Below are 19,228 nucleotides of genomic sequence, written 5' to 3'. Positions count from 1 at the left end.
TAAGGGGGAGGTCATCCACCAAGTGCAAATGAACAAAATGTGGCATATGAATGTAATACAATATTGTGCCGTAAGAAATCATGAAAGGGATGGTTTCAGTGGAACATAACTAGACTTGTATGAAATTATGCAGAATGAAGTAAGCAGAACTAGGACAATAAACTATATAATAACACTAATAACACCCCAAAAACCTAAGAATTCTGATCAAAACACCGATCAACCATGATTCCAGAAGAGTGATGATAAAGCATGCCACCTACCTCCTGAAAGAGATAATGGATTCGACATGTAGAGTTAAGACCTATTTTGGATATGGCCACTGTGGGAATTTGTTTTGCTCAACTATGCATATTTTTTACAAATGTTCTAATGGTAGCTGAGGGTGGTTAAGGAGGGGAAGAGAAAATTAATTAACTGGGGCAAAAATAACATTTGATTTTTAAGTTAAAAAAAGAGAAATTTTGCTGTTTTTTCCACCTCTCTTACAATAATGAAGAGGGATTTATGGTAAGCCACCACAACTGTCCTGACTAGCCTCCCTTACAACAAACAGCATGCATTTTACTAGGCATATGGCTAGGGTTAGGCTAGGAGTCATGGGACAAAGCAAAAGTCATTGGTCCAATGGGTCCTGAACCCTTAATCCCACTACTTTACCACTTACTAATAAACTACCAAATAATGTTCATTAAAAATTCCCAACTCAGCAGGCTAACCTTCCCTCTCCTCACCCCAATACATACATACATACGACATCATTTTGATATGCTAGCTCATGATCAAAAGATAAGTGCTAGAGAGGCACAAATTAACTCTGAAAACAAAAGTATTTACTATTGTTTCCAGGTTTATGTCAATTTAAGAACAAAAGTGTTAATGTACACAGAAACTTCTTACAGAAACTTCTTAATTTCAAATCCATGATGGGTAAGTACCAAGTTAATTAACTTTAGCTACAGTATCAAATATACAAAATCCATCTACTTTATAGCTGACCCATTATTAGGTATGAACCAAAGTAAACTAGATAAAGTACCCTTACCCATTTGAGTTAACAGCTTAGGTCATTCTTACATACATAGAATAGTTCTTATCTTCCCAAGTGTGCAGAATCACAGTCCTCCCCACTGTTTACATCTCTGTTCAAGACATAACTTTTTCTAGAAAGCCTCCGCTGATAAACACCAGAGAAGTAAAAACCACAAACTTCCATTATGTATTTACGTGTCAGTTTACTGTATAATGTTCACTCTAATTCCATTTATATCCACTTCATAATGAGGTCAAAGGCAAATACATTATTATTTTATCATCACAAGAATTTGCACCAGAATTATAGAACCTCTACAAAGCTAGAATGAAGTATCCAAGACATTGACAGATACATTCTGCTTATGTATCTATCAATGGCCTTAATAACTACTAATTTCTTGTTTTCTCCCCAATTAAAATGTGATTTTAGTCAAAAATGAGGGGCAATACAACTTATTAAATTTCTACAACAAAAATACGCTGATCCAAAACTCCTGGAAGAGACAATAAAAATAACATGCCTTTACCATGTTGCTAACCACATGTGGTTTCAAAGGTTGTTGTAAACAATTTCCGTTATGGTTGTTTTAGACTAAATCTACCATAATATCAATACTTTGTGATTGGAGTGTTGATAACCAAATGCAATAATCTCGGTAGTGTTTTTCTCCTACAAGAGTCCTTTCTGAAGTTAAAAGACATCAAATCCAAATGCCTGACAATCCTTCCCAACTACAATGCTGGGAAAAAAGTTAGTTGTTCTCTGCTGTCAAATTTTGATTCATCCATTATATCATAATGGACTCCATCTGCAAATATTAGAACATATTATTAAAGACATCATTAAAATGCTATATCCCCTTATTTAGAATTTTTCATTATAATTTGAAACAATTTAGGATAACTAATGTTAAATAGATGCTGGCTTGGGGCCAAAAATACTTCTGAGTAGTTTCCAGTTAATAGGTGACTTCATTTGAACTTTCTTTGTTCAGAAATGTTTCTAGCCAGCTCTGAGATGTGAATAAAAGTAACCATCTCTGTCACAAGTAAGTGCTTCATAAACATCTCCAATGACTAATATTGTTTTTCTCCCCAGTGTTTGAATTTAAGTATTTACTTACAAAAGCAGTCTAATGCTAAATCTTTTGACAATGCTTTCACAAATCAGAAATGTGAACACTAAGCAAAAAAATCCAAACCAGCAATTAAAAAAATGAATTTAAAATAAAATAATGATATTAGGAAGTATGAAGGTATTATGCTGGAGATATGAACATATGATCCAACTGGATTCAAACATTTCTTTACTGCCTACTATGCACAAGGCACTGGAATAGACATCAGAGATTTAATATTAAAATGATGATAACTCCTACCCTTAAGGAAGTTACATTCAACTGATGTAGACAAGACATATACATATACAAATATAATACAAGGTAAAGTGTGATGCCAGAAAATGAGGAATCCAAAGTATTCTAGGATAGGAAAAAAAGAATATTTTCATTTGGGAGAGAGGAAGTTTAAGCCAGACCACTACTACTAAGTGGTGTTCTGGTGCCTGTTTTGCAACTTTAATTTCAAGTCTGGTGTTCTTTTCACCATACCACACTGCCTCATAAAGAAGCAAGCCCCCATGTGCTCAAGCATCCATAGAATTAGTTATGAAAAGGAAGGAATTTGAGGGTGGGAAACAAATTATGACTTCCTGCTGGTAGACCTCAGGTCATGTCATACTATGCAGTTATTTGTAGTGTGATATGCAATCTTCACCCACTATTGAAGGGGTTATATGTAATACCTGCTGAATTATTTGTTCTAAAAGGTTAAATGACAAGATTGGTAGCAATAACTTAAAATGAATCAAAGGAGAGGGATCAAGAGTAGACCTGTGATTTCACTGATATAGAGAATGAACGTTATCACCTTCTTTTCAATCTATAATCTTGAAGTTGCTTAGAGCACCATGAGTTTAGGTGATTTGCTCATGGTAACAGTCCGTACGTGTTATAGGAAGCACTAGAACCCAGATCTTCCTGACTTTCAAAGCTACCTCGCTATCCATGGCACTACACTGCCTCTCTGTGAAACAGATAAGGATTTGTTTATTTAAATTATTTAGCAATGTGGATGCCATTTTCTATACATATACCTTATGTTCTACTGCCCAAAGATTGTTAACAGATAAAATGCCACAGCTTAGATTTTGTGCACATCCAAGTTACTTTTTTATTTTAGTCAATAAGAGCTCAAGAACGTATTGAATACATGCTTAGTGAAGTATAGGAATTTTTTGCCAGTTTCAAAAAAGTCTAATAAACCAGATGGAATAGTGCTCTCTTTACATTGTGCACTTGTAATGAAGTGCTTCATAAAATTTGTTCACCGCTAAAAAGAAAAGCTTGGGGTCACTGTAAAAATGGTCAGTTACAGTGCTCATCAGATATCTGTTTGTCTTTAGGCAAATTGCCCCACTCCAGATATTCAAGTATGGTACCACTGCTAAAACATTAAATAAAACTTTTTCTTCTATGGCAACTCAATAGCAGTTCATACCAATTCAACCTTAATATATAAAACTGAATTACTTCAGAAATGGTCCATCATTAAATAAACCCCCAGTTTTTAATGGAATGATAACTTATAATGAGACCCCTGAGAATGTGGCTTATAATAGGACTACCATTTCTACACAAGAAGTGTTTGACTGAGTTAATATGGTATCCCACCTAACTTCCCAAGAACTAAAGGAAAGTCTTTCTCAGTCATTAAAACTTACTAAATTAAATTATATTTACTAAATTTAATTTACTCACTAAATTACATTAAAGCCTCACTAAATTCACAGAAATGGTCACAAGCAGGAGAAGTCCAAGATAATTTTCTAAAAAATACAAATTATTAAATTACCATTCTTTCGTGTGGAATGCATATTATAAATTTCAATTAGGTTTTAATAGGCAAAAATCAGTGAAAACAAGGTAATTTACAATAGGTCTAAATTACATAATAATGCATCAAATACAAAATTCTTTTAACATACAAGAATAGCTTGGACCCATATGCTGAAGACATGTTGAAGGATTTCTTAAATTTTTGAGACCTTGGTTTGACAAACTATTCATTTTAGACTGCATTCCCATTACTTATAAGATACTAGAAATTTGCAGAGGAAGAAATTTTTAACTTTTTTCCCATTCAGTGAAGACTACATATAAGTTTCTTTATTTTTGCAAATTCCAAATGAGGATAACTTGAATTTGTGAGGTTCCAACACATTAAAATACTTTCATGATGAACAAGAGGTTTCATATTACTCTAAAGTAAAAATTTTATAATAGATCCTCTGATAAAAGGGTCTGCTAACGGAAAAAAAAAACCAAACCAATCACTAAATAATTAGTTCATGGTTGCTTCTACAAAATCCTCTAAGAGTAAGTTCTCAAAATATTAAGCATAAGAATTCCACATTTATAACAATTAAGCACAAAAACATTTCATTTTCCATTTACCCCAAATTCTTATAAATGTAGTTTTAGAAAGCACAAATTTAAAACACCAACCTTTATATATGCACTTGGATAAATCTTATGAACAGCATCTCCTGGTGCTCGCCCAGCTTCTCGGTCTAAGTAGTAACTCTGCACAAACACTGCATGATCACTGAGGCACCTAACCCAAACATCACCTTCACCTTTACATTCCAACTGCACACCCTTGCCTATGTGCAACCTTAAAAGAGGGAAAAGAAAACTAAATTTTAATGTATTTGCACATTTTACCAAAATTTGTTCTAATATATTTTAATTAATGCTTCTTTCATCTCATCCCTAAGAAATTCTCTCTTATATAAACAACCAATACTTAATTGAGATTAATAATATTTTTCTTTTTCTTTCCTCATTCAGAAACAAAACCCTGTAGGTTAATACACCTAGCCTTTGGAGGACATTACTGACCTTGCCCAAAAATTTACCACACCTACGCCATCTTACCTAAGTGGAACTGTTGCCCCATCCAAATAGAAAAACTTTAAAAAGAGAATCCAATCTCCAACTAGAAAAACTTTAAAACAAAAGTCCAATCTAGGTGAACTCCAGCCCACTGGGTTCTACTCAGCCTGGTGACACCCAGATCCTTTGTCTAGACTGCCCTATGCTGGGGATAGTCTAGGAGTAAGAGTGACATAATCAGTCAATTCCCCCAGCCCCTCATTAGAATATTCATTCTCTCATCGTTAACCAATCAGAATTGATTGCCCCGGTGGGTACACCCACTCTTCCAAGGGCATATAAGTGTCAAGAGGCCTCTAGGACACGGGTTTTTGGTTTGGAGAGAAGGCCAAATGACCATCCTTTTATTATTCAATTAATAGCCATAATTAATAAAATGATTAATTTCCCAGAAATATCTCTCAAACTTTTCATATATCACATCCCACCACTTAACCTAATAAATTAAACTATAGAATTAGAATTACAAATTACTTAGCCACTAACGGAGAGAACTAAAATTGCAGAAAGTCAACAGACATTTTTTAAATGTTATTTCCCTCTAAAAACCAAATATGTCAAATAAATAAATTTAAATTAAAAAAATGTATTTCCCTGATAATCTACATCACTACATAAAAGCCCATATAATATATATATATATAGAAATGTATGCCTTAGAAAAAACAAGAACAAATCTTATTCTACCCAAATATTCACACTCATTTTTGCCATGTTACCTTGCTCTTTCAATGGCTTCAGTTCTGTGAACGTTGGAGAGCTGACCCAAGCAAAAGCGGTCTCCTCCAGATGGGTCCACATATCCATCGACAGTAACAATCGGGCAGCTTGAAGGAACTTTAAATGTCTCTCCTACCTGAACATCCATTTCAAAGTAAGCAATTGAACACCAATATTCAGGAGCTGTAGGAAAAAGCAAATGGAAGAAAAAAAATTGTAAGCATAAACAAAGAGATATTGGAATGACTTCACATCCATTAAGTAATTATAGCTAAAACGCTTTTTGAGAGCTTCTCAACCACCATAAAATCCATTCAAAGGCATGAATGTTACACAAAAAAGTAGGCATTTTTAGCTCATGAGATTATAAACAAAAAAACAAGTTTTTTTTAAAAAGTTTTCAGACAAGCATGGTTTTGTAAAACTACTGAGTATCCACTGTGTACAGAGCACCATACTAGTTGTTCTAATAAGTTATAAAGAATGGATAAGGTGCAACTCCCTACATTTAGGTGTTAAGTGCCTAAAATGAAAGGGAGCTAAAGAAATTATTTTCCATAATGATGCCAAATGATTACATGAAAGTGCTTTTACCCCTTTTTTAGGAGGCCCTTAAAATATTTCATAAAATAAACTAAGCCTAAGCATTTGTGGAGGGAATTCTGATTTTTATAATTATTGCTATATGTGCTATAATGAATGTGCTAATAGATTAGACTTTTCAGAACTGCCTCTCTTGTAAGAGAGCTCACAATACATCTTGAACTAATCAATCACACCTTGACAAGACTCACAATCACTGCCATCCTTGTGCCCTTGTGCCTGCACACCTGAAATGAAGGGAATCAAAGATTGTCTGACCTGTTTCCATCATAGAACTCTGCTCCTGTGCCCACCAAGTAACGACCCCCAAGGACTCAAGCAATATTGATCCCACAGGACTCCAAAACTGTTGTATTGTCTTCCATTTGTGGGTTTGTCGTGGGAAACCACTCTGGCCCTGGGAATGATTATTTGTAATCCACATTTCCTCCTCCCTTCCCACTTGTGATTTATGTATATAATCTCTGTCTTCACTTCAGCAAGGTGGAATTCTGATCAGGAGAATTCCCAATTTGCAAATCTGTTCCTCATAATGAAACTAATTAATGAAATCGCTACCTGCTTGATGGCACTTGTCTCTAGCCTGCTGTTTTGCCATTCTCAGACTAGAGACTGGCTCAGTAAAATCCTGTTAACACATTCTAAAATTTGAACCTGTCATTATGGTGCAGAAATCACAGGGTAGAAATTAAAAATTCTTGTTACAAGATGACTTTTTCTATCCCTCATTTAATTTTCTCATGGAATATTGTAATTATCTTCTGGGGCAGCACCAGCCCTGGAGTCAGGAGGACCTGAGCTCAAATCCAGCCTCAGACACTTGATAAACTTACTAGCTGTGTAACCTTGGGCAAGTCACTTAACCCCAATTGCCCTGCCTTCCCCCCTCCAAAAAAAAAAAAGTAAATTATCTTCCACCTTAACACTGAATCAAACTACTAAACAACAAACTACTAAAACTACAGATGATCTATCCTTCTTGCTTGCCTCCAGTCAAGACTAATATATGAAAAATGGCATTTTTAAAAATAGTTTGTCAATCAGCAATAGTGTTCGGAGATCCTGAAGGCTACCTTGTGGTTAAATGCAAAGTTATGGCTAGTGTGGCTGTGCCTTTATTGGGCTTTGCTAGTTAGCCTCAGTTGACTGAGAAATCTGTTAGCTGCTAGAAGAAATAGGATAACTGATAGGAGGAAAAAGTCTTATAGAAAGTCCAGTCAAATTCCTCCCCAAGTGTCAGTCAAGATCAGCAGTCTCAAGAACTACTTGAACAATTTTGGAACAACCTCAGTGAGCGGTCCACTTCAACATAATTGTTAGAAAATCCCTCCTTATAGTGAGCTGAAATCTACCTCTCTGTAACATTTGCTTAGGTATGTATGCTCTCTGGACTCAAGAGAGCAAGACTAATTCTTCTATCCAATAGACACTATGCTATTTACTCCTACAGCTCTTGGAGCAATTGGATTTGTAATCAGAGAACCTGAATTCGGATCCTAACAATGTTGCTTGTTGGTTATGTGGTCTCAGAGAAATGACCTAGTTTCTCTATGCCATGTTTCCTTTTTTATGGGGGTTGAACTACAAGGAAGTAGGTCCTTTCTGGCTCTGGCATTCTATTACCAAAGTATTAAGTCTTTTCTTATCCAAAATAAAGACTCTCTTCTGCTTAAGTTGTTCAACTGATCTTCACATAACATAGTTTTTGTCCCTTTCGCATCCTCCTCCTCTGGAGGCACGAGAGTTCAAAAAGATTCTCCTTAAAATGTGAAGCCTAAAACTGATCATATTCCAGATGTAGTCTAACTAGGGAAGAAGACAGAAGTACTATCATTCTCCTTATTCTTGAATATTATCTTCTATTAGCCTGTTAGCTTTTTGATAGTAATATCATGCTACTGACATACTGAGCTTAAAACTAAACCCCCAAAGCCTAAGATGAACTTTTAAAGTCATTTCTACAATTGATTTTTTTCCCCTAATGTGAGGCTTTTTTGCAGAAAGGAATAAATTTCCTCCTTCTGCCAAAATGGAGTAGCCATTTCTCAGAAAAATGTGATACCTACAGGTTAAAACTCATTATAACAAACTTCAAGGGAATGGACTAGAATGCTATACTATTGAACGCTGTTGGAAATAAGCAGGTCTTAGTAATCTATTGGTTTATAGAGCTTTTCAGTTTGCCAGGATTTGCAGTTTAAGTGATAACACAATTCAATTCAATTCAAATTATTTGCCATGTGGAAAGTACTGAGAATACAAGGACAAAAACAAAACAGTGCCTACTCTCAAAGAGTTTATGTTCTACAGGGAAAATACAACCTGAAAAATTGTTTAATAAACATAAAGTATATAAAATAATACAAAATAATTTCTAGAGAGTTGTAATAACCAAAGGACAATCAAGAGAAGTAAGGAAAAGTAAAAAATGGTACCTGAGATAAGCCTTGAAGGAAGATAAGGATTTTAAAAGGAAGAAGGGAAGGTAATACATTCTAGGGCAATTTGCCCAGATGATATTTGAGCTGAGTCTTGAAAAAGGTTAGAGAGAGCAAGAAGACACAGGTGAAGAGGGAGAGTGTTCCAGGGATGGGGATCAGCCAGTGATAATGTAGGGAGTAGAGAGATGGGAGTATATCATGTACAAGGAACAAAAAAACTAGGGTTTGCTATATTATAAAGTGGAAGGAAGGAGGGAGAGAGGGAAAGGAAAGGAGGGAGAGAATACACCTTTATGTGTGTGTGAATATGCATCCTCAACCCTAGAACTGGGGTGGGGCGGTGCCACAAAACACAGAGACTAGGATCCCAGAACCAAAATTTACCACTTTACTGTTCCAAAAAGACTGCTGGAAAAGACAGGGCCAAAAAGCTATAATTGACCAGGATTGTTAGTTGTCTCACTCTAGTCCTAAAAAAGAGTTCACTGCTGGCAGTCCCACTCCCCAGTCCTTCACTAAGTGACAATAACTCCAGAAAATGCAGAGATAAGAGAAGATGGGAGTGGGTGGGTAGGGGATAGAATATAGTCAAGATATGAAATCTTTCCCAGTCTCTCTGGCAGAGAAGGTGAAGACACATGCACATAGAAGTTAAAACCATGGGTTAAGGGACTACAAGCTAAAATTCCAGAAGACAATAATTAGGCAACTGATAAAGAAGGAAATTTAAAGCTCTCGAAAAAAAAAAAAAAACCAGGAGGAGAACAAATAGCTTTAAACAGAAGATGGAAAATTTCACCCACGTAGTGGAAGCCTGTAAAATAGAATCGAGAAAATAAAACTAAAAAATTCTGTAACAGAAAATATTACAACAAAGGCAAAGACTGAAAAAATTAGAATAAATGAGAATAAATAAAACTGTCCTGAAAAATAAAAAAATTAGAATAAATGAGAATAAAATTGTCCTGAAAAAGAAGATTAGGAAAGAATTTTAAAATCATTGAGTTCCCTGAGAACTGTGACAAAACAAAAACCTGGATACCATAAAAGAAAACTTTCCAGAATTACAAAGCCAATCTACTTGAAGGAAACTACAAGTTTAAGAAAATCAGAAATGTTATAGTCAAGACTACTCCAAAACTTCCAAATCAATGAAAAAAATATAAGCAGCCACAAAGACCAAGTAGCAAGGAACTACAGTAAAGACAACAAAGGACTATAAAGCAAATAAAAGATAAAGCAAATATTTAAGAATATAAACACCAAATAACTACAGTAAGGATAACACAAAACTATACAGCAAATATAAAAGCTTGAAATAAGACATACCTAAATAGAAAAGAAAAAACCTACAACCAAGACTAACTTATCCTTCGATTAGCATTGATAAAAAAACAACACAAAATCCAGATTTCCCTAAAAGAACAATGACTTTGAAGCACTCCTGTTGGGTAAATAAAAAAAGCTACGCAGTAAAATGCACATTCAGAAAATAAGAGAAATCTAAAAAAGAAAGGACTTTTGAGAGCTAAAAAGTGATAAATTCTTACATCCTACTAAAAGGAGAGGAGATTATTATCCCTTCATAATCTTACCATCTTCAAGGCTCAGAGGGAACAAAAACAAAAACAAAAAGTCTGGTTGTGGTTTATGGTTTTAACTTCATTTGATTTTAAGAGAGAAAAAAAGGAGAGGGAAAAGATATATATATACTAAGGAAGAACTGAGGAAGAAGAGGAAAGAATTAAGCATGGAGGAGATGGGGGGTAAGGATTGGTAATCTCATGAACTTTATTCTTAGCTGATCAAAGTTACAAATAATTGTGAATGGGGAGTGTATAGCGTAGAAACATGGAATGAGCAGCAAGACAGAAAAGGTGAGTTCAAAAGGGTATAAGAATTGAAGAAGGCATCACTAAAAGCAAAATGAATCAATAAACAATTATTAAGTGCCTACTATGGAGGCACTGACTATAGATGGTCTTCTTGAGATATTTAGCTATAAAGGACAGAAGAGATATGAGACAACAGCAAGGATGGAAGGATCAAAAGAAGATTTTTTAAGGATGGGGGAGACACAGGCATGTTTGTGGGTAGTAGAGAACGAAGGGGGTGTTACAAAAAGAAAAAGCAAAGTCAAGACTCAATGATAATAGAGGGAGAAGAGGACTGAGATTATGTAGTTCAAACTACAGATTATTAATACTGAGTTCATTTCCTTTCTTCCCTCACATTTGTTTTGGCAAAGAGAAGACATAAGATATGCTTTCCTTATATCACATATCTAGAGCTAAAAGGGACCTCAAAAGCCAACTAGTCCAACTCCTTTATACTACAGATAAGGAAACTGAGGTGCTGAGAGGTTAAATGACTTCTAGAAGGTCATACAAGTAGAGGCAGTATTTTAACCAAGGTCCTCTGACTCCAGTGTTAAGTCAATAAACATCTATTAAGTACTTACTATGTGCCAGGCACAGCACAAAGTGCCAAGGATACAAAGAAAGGCAATAACAGTCCCTAGCCTCCAGAAGTTCACAATATATGGGGGAGATAATATGTAAACAACTAAGTACAAGCAAGACATATATAGGATAAATTGGAGGTAACCTCAGAACGAAGGCACTAGAATGAAAGAGGATCAGGGCTACAGCAGGTAAGATTTTAAATGAGACTTGAAGGAAGCTAGGAGATGCAGATAAGGGATAAAATTGCATGCATAAAGGACAGTTCATCTAAGTGCATAGAGTTGAGAGACTGAAGTGTCTTGTTTGAGGAATAGCATGGATGCCAGGAACACTGAATCATGGAATATGTGGAGGGGAGTTGAGCACAAGAAGATCAGAAAGTTAACTAAAATATGAACTAAGGCATCTGAACATCAAGGGATCCTGATAGCTACATGGATGATGGACTAGAAACTCTGAGGTAGAAAGAGTAGTATGAGTCCATGCTGAAGGGGAAGAGGGCCTGCATCAGGAGGATGGCAGTGTCAAAGGAGAGAAGGGGGCATATACAAGAGATGCTGGAAAGGCAGAATAAGCAACAGATTTGATATGGAAGTTGAGGAGAGATGAGAGTAAGAAATAATGGATGGCAGTCTGGGTGACTGTGAGAATGGTGGTGGCCTCAATAAGAAAGATAATGGGTTTTATTTTGAACATGTTGAGTCTGACATGTCTATAAGACATCTAACTCAAGAGAGAAGGCAGGGTTAGATAGAAATGAAAATCATATGCACAGATAACTGAATATATTAGAGGTGATGAGATCACCTAACAAAATAGTAGGAAGAAAAGAAGAGGGCCTAGGACAGAGCTCTGGGATGTCCATAGTTAGTTGTCATTACCTAGATGCAGAACCAGCAAAAAGGATACAGAAAAGGGACAGTCCGACAGGTGGGAGGAGAAACAAGAGAGAGCAATGTTGCAAAAACCTAGTGAAGCGTAACACGAAGGGGGTGATCAGCAGTGTCAGATGCAGGGAGGTCAAAAAGAGTAAGAATTGAGAAAAAGCCATTAGCCATTAATTGCAATGTCAATTAGCCAACTGCTGGTAGCTTTCTCACTGTATTATGAAACTACCCTAGAGAGAAAAAAAAAATAGACCCAAACAATAAAACTGTAAATGTGAGTTTACTCATGGAACAGGGGAGTGGTAGAATGAATCAGAAAGAAAATTCAATAAAATGCTGTTTATAAGAAAACTTAAAATAATTATGTTTAAAGAGTTAAATAGGGAAACCTTGCTGTTGCTGTTAAGGAGCTAAACAGGGAAATTACATGTTTAAGGGGAACAAAGATAATGAAATATATATCCCCTCAGAACTCTATCATGGGAAGGGGGGAGGGTGGTGTGTCAAAGACAGAGTCTAATCAGACATAGGACCTAGAATTGATTTGTTATGCTTTAATCATCTTAAAAGAAGAATTAAAAAGATGGGAAGAGGAATATACTGGGAAGTGGTAGGAAAAAGGAAGAATGAGGAAAATTATATAAATGAAGTATGCAAGTAGAATTCTATATAACAAATGGGGTGAGGAGTAGTGGGTAAAGTTTAAATCATATGGATCGGTCAAAGGAGTTAAGAATACATATACATACGCATTCAGTTGGGTTCAGAAATAAATTTCATCCATCAGGCAAACAGGAAGAAAAGGAGTTAAGGGAAGGGAGTGTATAGAAGGAATAAGAGGAGAGACAGATCAAGGAAAGGATTAGCCAGGTGAAAAACAAACATTTAAAGAGGGGATGGGAAACAAAGAGAAGAGGAAAGGAAACAAGCATTCATTAAGCACCTACTATATGCCAGGTACTGTACTAAGCACTTTACAAACATCTCATTATAAATACTCAAATCAACCACAAAGGACTTATGAAGGAAGATTCTATCTGCCTCCAGAGAAAGAACTGGAAAACAGAAGTATGCATAGTACGGTTTTACATAGACACACATGTATATGTACATACACACATATATGAGAGAGAGAGAGAGAGAAAGAAATGGTGGCCTTTTCTAGTTGGGCCCCACCGGTGGGAAGGGAGGTAGGGAGGGTGTCAGTTTGGAAATTAAAATGTAATCAAAAATGGTTTTAATTTAAAAAATAAAATAAAATGCAGCCTGCAACACTCCTGAGTGGCCCCAACCAGAGTATAAGCAGGTGAAAAATGAGAGAGAAAAGAAGTGAAGGCAACTAGTGTAGATGACATCTTGTTTTGTTTTTAAATAAATCTAGTTTGAAAGGGAGGAGTGATAGGAGATGACAGCTTGAGGTGATGGAAGTGTTAAGCAAAGTTTTCTTAAAGATAAGTGAGATCTGGAAATGTTTATATGTAGCAGAGAAGGAACCAGGAGATGAGGAAATAATTTGGTAGATTAATAATTTGGCTGCAGAGTATAGATAGATATGTACAAGATATCTACATATATCTACACACATTGATATATAGATATACATACATATGTATATAAGTCTGGTACATCTCTTTAGCCAGCAATCCTAACCCAAAAGAATACCTTTTATTTGAATAGACCCCTTTAGAGTTGAAAGGGATCTAGGACCTTAAAGATCATCTAGTTCAACTTCTTTAATATCACAGATGGCAAAAGTGAAGTCCTGGGTAAACTGATCACACAGCTAATTAGTAGCAGATCCTAGAGTAGATAATGCTTCTCTTAATTTCACAGTATTCTCTGTACTAGTTTCAAGGAGATGAGACTGACAATAAAGCTAGAATAAAAAATCAGGTGGTGACAAATCCCTAGACCTCTCTGTACCCCCCAGGCCACTCTCTAAGTCCAAATATTACAAAGAGGTGTCTGCCTGTATTTGTAAAGAGTTTACTAAATAGGAGTTCCCTATGCAAATGAAATGACAAGTTCAGTCCAAAACAAACAACAAAAAACCCCCACAAACCTGGGAACCTATTCAAAATCCAAAGGACAGTCACTTTATCACAAGTCAAGTTGATTCTGTGTGACCACCACCAATCCAGATGCTTAAGAGAACAAGCAGACTTTCACAGAAATCAGATGCTTTATCTTGGCTTACATCACTCAGATGAACAATTTATGCAGTCCAGAAGTTGGCTACCTCAGGGGGCTATGGGTCTAGCTAAAGTGTAGATCTTAACACAGAGGCTGAGTTAGGAATGTTGTACAATAAATTCCTGTTGAATATTTGCACCACTCATAATATTTATTTGCATCTACACCTCTTGAAAAGGAAACATTTTATTTAGTAACAAGTTCTAGTTAGCAATACTGATCCAGATGACAGATAATAAAATACCTCCTTCTTCTCAGTAAAAGTGGGGAATTATATAGATGCCCAACTCTGCATATTCTGTCAGATTCTGTTGTTGAAAGGGTTGGTTTTGCTTAACTCCTTCTTTGTTATAAGGGAGGGCCTCTGGGATGGGAAGATAATAATAATGAGAAATAACAGTGGTGCAAGAAAACTCTTAATAAAACTTGATCAATAAAGCTTAAGACAAGATAAATTCCAGTTAGATAAGTTTCTTGGATGTTCAAGAGAACCACTACCTCCTCTAGCCTAAGAAAGCAAAATGTGTCAGATTCTTCTGTTTTTCAGTAACCACTTCAAAATCTTTCTTTCTTTTTAGACTATGGTTAGTCTCTCGGTTCTACTCTGAAAGATGCTCTTCCACTACTGTGAACTTTATCCATGCCTAACCTGTCACACACATTTACTCATCACAGTTATTCTGCTGAAACCACTCCCCTCTATTCTTTTGAATTTAAAAAAAGACAGTCTGAAATGCACCAAGATGACCTTGCATATAGTAACAATTTATGTCAGCTAAGAAACTGTTCCTTTACCAGAAAGTAAAAAAATTATATCCATTAACAGAAGGTAGATAGGTAAAATTTCTTATTTATCTGTGAGCCTATTAATTGTGTAATATATTCGAGGCCTTGTTAAAGCCATAAAAATAACTAAACATATTTAGAAATATACTTACCAGGATGATTAGAAATGGGAGGTTGGAATGCAATCTCATTGTGAACTGGCCCTAGAGAAACAATAACAGAATTCCAACACCATTAATTTCCCCTATAATCTAAAACTTCAAATAATCCTTTCTTGTGTACAACTCCTAGACCTTCTAAAGATGCTTGGTGCATCATCTAAGCTAACGACATATTTCCAAGAACTGAATTTGTTTTATTATTGAGCAAATATTTTAAGAGATTTGAATTTTGTTCCTTTATATTTTTTCTAATGACTATCACAAAGAATGATCTAAATACTATTTCAGTTCTAAATATAAGTTTGCTGACTGATAAAAGATCACCTGCCAAAGCTTAAGTCTTGTTAGATTAATCCTATTTACACCCCTCCAGATCTCACTAATATTTGGTTGAGGGCTTCGCTAGAAATGTGCTTCAAATCTGTGCTAGGCACCAGAAATATATCCTTATCTTAAGTCCGTAAGTCTCATTCTATGCTGATGACGAGCACAGAGGTTTAGCCCCTTGCAATCCAGGAACTTACCATCTAGTTGGTAGTACGGAACATATATATAAACAATATGAAAAAAGACAAAGACCATTAACAAAACAATAAAATGAATGGAAATTAATAGTGTAAATAATATTTGTGTCTTGATACAGGACATGAATTTAGAACTATTAAAAATAAGTAATGCTTAGAAAGAAATGTCAAAAGGTAGTTGTTTAGCAAAACAAGATTATAGGTGTTTTAATCATTTTTTAAAAAATTCCATGATTGAGAAGTAAAGGTTAAGAAGACATCCTGTATCAAAACAAACAAACAAAATCCCCAAAGCAGCTTACAGTAATGTCCAGGATGGGGTGGCATAGGCGGATGATGCTGAAGATGACCATTTTGGTGGTGAGGTATATTAGGCGTATATGCTGTAGTTCTACTTCCAGTCCAGGTGGTAGTACTGTCTAAAAATTAAGATCCAAAGGGATTAATTTAGATACTACCTATTTTCTCAAGAATTTGAGAGTTTTAAAGAACAGTAATAACTATGTACATACTATGATGGTAAGTAGCTGGCTGAGCAGTAAATCCATTCTGCTGCTGTCCTGGCTGAGGTCCTGAAGCTATCTGCAAAAGTCCTTCACTATGGCTGCCTGTCAATATACTGGTAGGCTGACCTGGAGAAACAACAATTTTCATATTTACAAGATAAAAAATTATTTTTATCACTGACTTTCTATATTGGATAAAAGAGCTATTTTTAACACTATAATTTATCTGTTCTTTCAGAATACAAAGAAGTTCTACTGATAATCACCACTATAAAAATGGGAAGAGAAAACCCTTAGAAATCAACTGCTGTTTTGGCTATTTAATAAAAGAATAAAAATCTGAGATAATCCATAAGTAAAACAATTCCTTGTGTCTGAAGCAGGATAAAAAAAGATAGTTTTACATTATACAACATTTGGAATAACTTATGGTGGCCTACTTATTCAGAATGCTTTAAAAAAAAAAAACTACTACTATAGTCCAAATGCCATAAAATTCCTCCCAGTCCCTCTGTTATCCACCATACCTGATCCATTCTGATAACCCCCTCTAGAAGCTCACCAGCTTGCTCCTTGATCCACACCTGGCCATCTGTTCCAGTTTCCTCAGGACTCTTCTGAATAGAACTCCAAAGTCCCAGGACCAAGGAAACTATGTACTGAGTTGCCAATTTTCCACTTTGAAAACTGACAATTAACTCTTCTAAAATTCTGATTTTGCTTTCTGTTTCAGAGTGGTTGGGTAAACTATGAAAGAGTATTAGGAGGATTAAATGTTCTGCTGGTACTAGATTAATGGTAATGGCATAATTTGGGGTTACCACTAAAGCTGTAGAATAGAAACTAGGAGCAAGTGGGAGAAGTCGTAAAGCTATAAGGAAGAGGCTAAGCTATTGGGAGTCGGTAGACCTAGAGCTGCTAAGAAGCTGTAGCAAGTTTTTGGAGAGAGACAAAGAGAGGAACTATTTCTAATGGGAGATAAGGAAAGGTAGAGAGAAAAAAGATTAAGACTATGAATCACAGCTTACTCTCCTACCAAGGGGTTGCTAATAGCAGTTGCTTTTTAACTACATGACTAAGTCTGACTACACCAGGCTATTTTAAGGGCTGATATGTGCATTTAAAAGGGGAAAAAAAGAACTACCTCTTTTCATTTCATTCTTTTTCAGGAAGTTTACTGTGTTTCTGGGCTTAAAGCAGTGCAATAATAAAAAACATAATTGTACTCTTGTGTAAATAATAAGTCATTTAAAATGAATGAAATTTCATTTGAATTTCAAATGAATTTCATTTAAAATGAAAATAAGTCATTTTCAGTACAGGTTTTTTTCTACCCTAAAGGACCTCACCCTAAATATTCTGATCTAGATGATGGAAGTTGTAATGCTGAAGAACCCCTACCAAGATTTCACCTTTCCTTGCCACCAAAAGAACATACCAGTGGGTAATTAGTTTCTCTAAAAAGAGAAAGGAGAATGCCCTCCCCAACAGGAACATCTTCCCCAGTAAAATACGTTAACCTAAAGATCTGCTTTTTACATTGAAATTTACTATCTAGTTTACTAAAAGGTTTAAAAAAGGACTCTTTGAAACACACATAGCACTATTAACTTTTTTGGGGGGTGAAGGACAAAAAAAAAACTTAAAAGGGCTCAAAACTTGAATCAAGGAAAAAAAATCTACTATTCATATATGAGTAGCACTTTTTTTATATATAATTTCCTTACCCTCTAGTGTTTTCTACTCAAGTAAATCAAAGTCCTATGCAGATGGAGAGAATGAAAGGCCCTATTGTTCAAAGTGTCAAAATACAGAACATTCTCCCTCACCATGCCACAAACCACATTCCTTCTATCTCAAGTGATTAAATTCACAAGGTAAAAAGAAGAAAATATTCTTCTATAAAATGAAATTATATCAGTACCTTTTAAGTAAAGAAACATTTTAACAATCTGAACAAAAAATTAAAATCCATGTGAAATTTTTACATCCAACTAGGCAAAAAAGCTCCTTTGTTCCCTCCCAAAGCTCAATTCTTCAACTATTCCCACTGGAGAGAAAGAGTACATAACAATAATGACATTAACTGAAGGTCACTTGATATGTAGAAGAAACTGAAATGCTTAAAAAGTTTATGTTTAAATAATTAGTAATCTCTACTGCTTGTTGTCTGGATGCTTTAATTTTACGACATTTAGACACAATTTTCTTCCCTTATTTTCTTATTTATTTCCTTTTAAGTTCCATCAAAATACCTTTTGTTTTAAGATCCACATGAGCATTTTCTTCATCTCTTATTTTGCTATAATTTCTAGAATTTTTCTCTTAATATAATTCACCAACTCAACTATGAAGCAAGTGGTTTCACGGAGAAAAACTATTAAAAAAAAAGTCTGTGAGTAAAAGTAACTTTCTCACATACTGCATTTTTTTTTAAGTTCTCAATTACGACCAAACTGCTCCATATCTGAGTTTTTTATGTTCTAGTAACTATAAGAGTGGGGCAAACTTCAATGACCTCCTGGAAAGCAAGTACTGTTTTTTGCCTTTCTGGTATCCCCAGTTCTTAGCAGAGGGCCTGGTACATAGAAGGTGATTAACACTAGTTGACTGACAATAACTAAGTATGTGCAAATTCAATTTGCAGATTTTCTGAAAGATGTTCAAGTGGAGGCAGAATAAGGGATGTTACACAATATATACTGCTTTTAAAAACTTTTGTGCTATTATTCTTTCAATATATAGCAATCCCACCATGTAAGTGAACTAGACTTGTTAAAGAAGGGAGCTAATTCAGTGTTACCTAAAAACTCATAGGTACAGCATTTTAGCACCTTATTAATTCCAAAGATCAATTTTTTTTTTAACTTTTTGTCCTGAATGGGTAAACT

The 19,228-nt window shown here is 35.2% G+C and overlaps 1 protein-coding gene across 1 annotated transcript in view; it reads right to left on the bottom strand.

Moving 5' to 3' along the window:
- Positions 1-19,228, bottom strand: part of SMAD4 (SMAD family member 4) — a 53,959-nt gene that overhangs the window by 8,691 nt on the left and 26,040 nt on the right. The window contains exons 6-10 of the mRNA XM_036763630.1: positions 16,344-16,463; positions 16,134-16,250; positions 15,299-15,349; positions 5,771-5,954; positions 4,602-4,770 (exon numbers count right to left, since the gene is read on the bottom strand). Coding sequence (XP_036619525.1) covers positions 4,602-4,770; positions 5,771-5,954; positions 15,299-15,349; positions 16,134-16,250; positions 16,344-16,463 — 641 coding nt within the window. The remainder of the gene's footprint in view (positions 1-4,601; positions 4,771-5,770; positions 5,955-15,298; positions 15,350-16,133; positions 16,251-16,343; positions 16,464-19,228) is intronic.

The sequence above is a fragment of the Trichosurus vulpecula genome, chromosome 1 (assembly GCF_011100635.1).
Source record: "Trichosurus vulpecula isolate mTriVul1 chromosome 1, mTriVul1.pri, whole genome shotgun sequence".
NCBI lineage: Eukaryota > Metazoa > Chordata > Mammalia > Diprotodontia > Phalangeridae > Trichosurus > Trichosurus vulpecula.
Note: the sequence above shows the minus strand (reverse complement) of the source record. Positions and strands in the feature narration are given on the sequence as shown.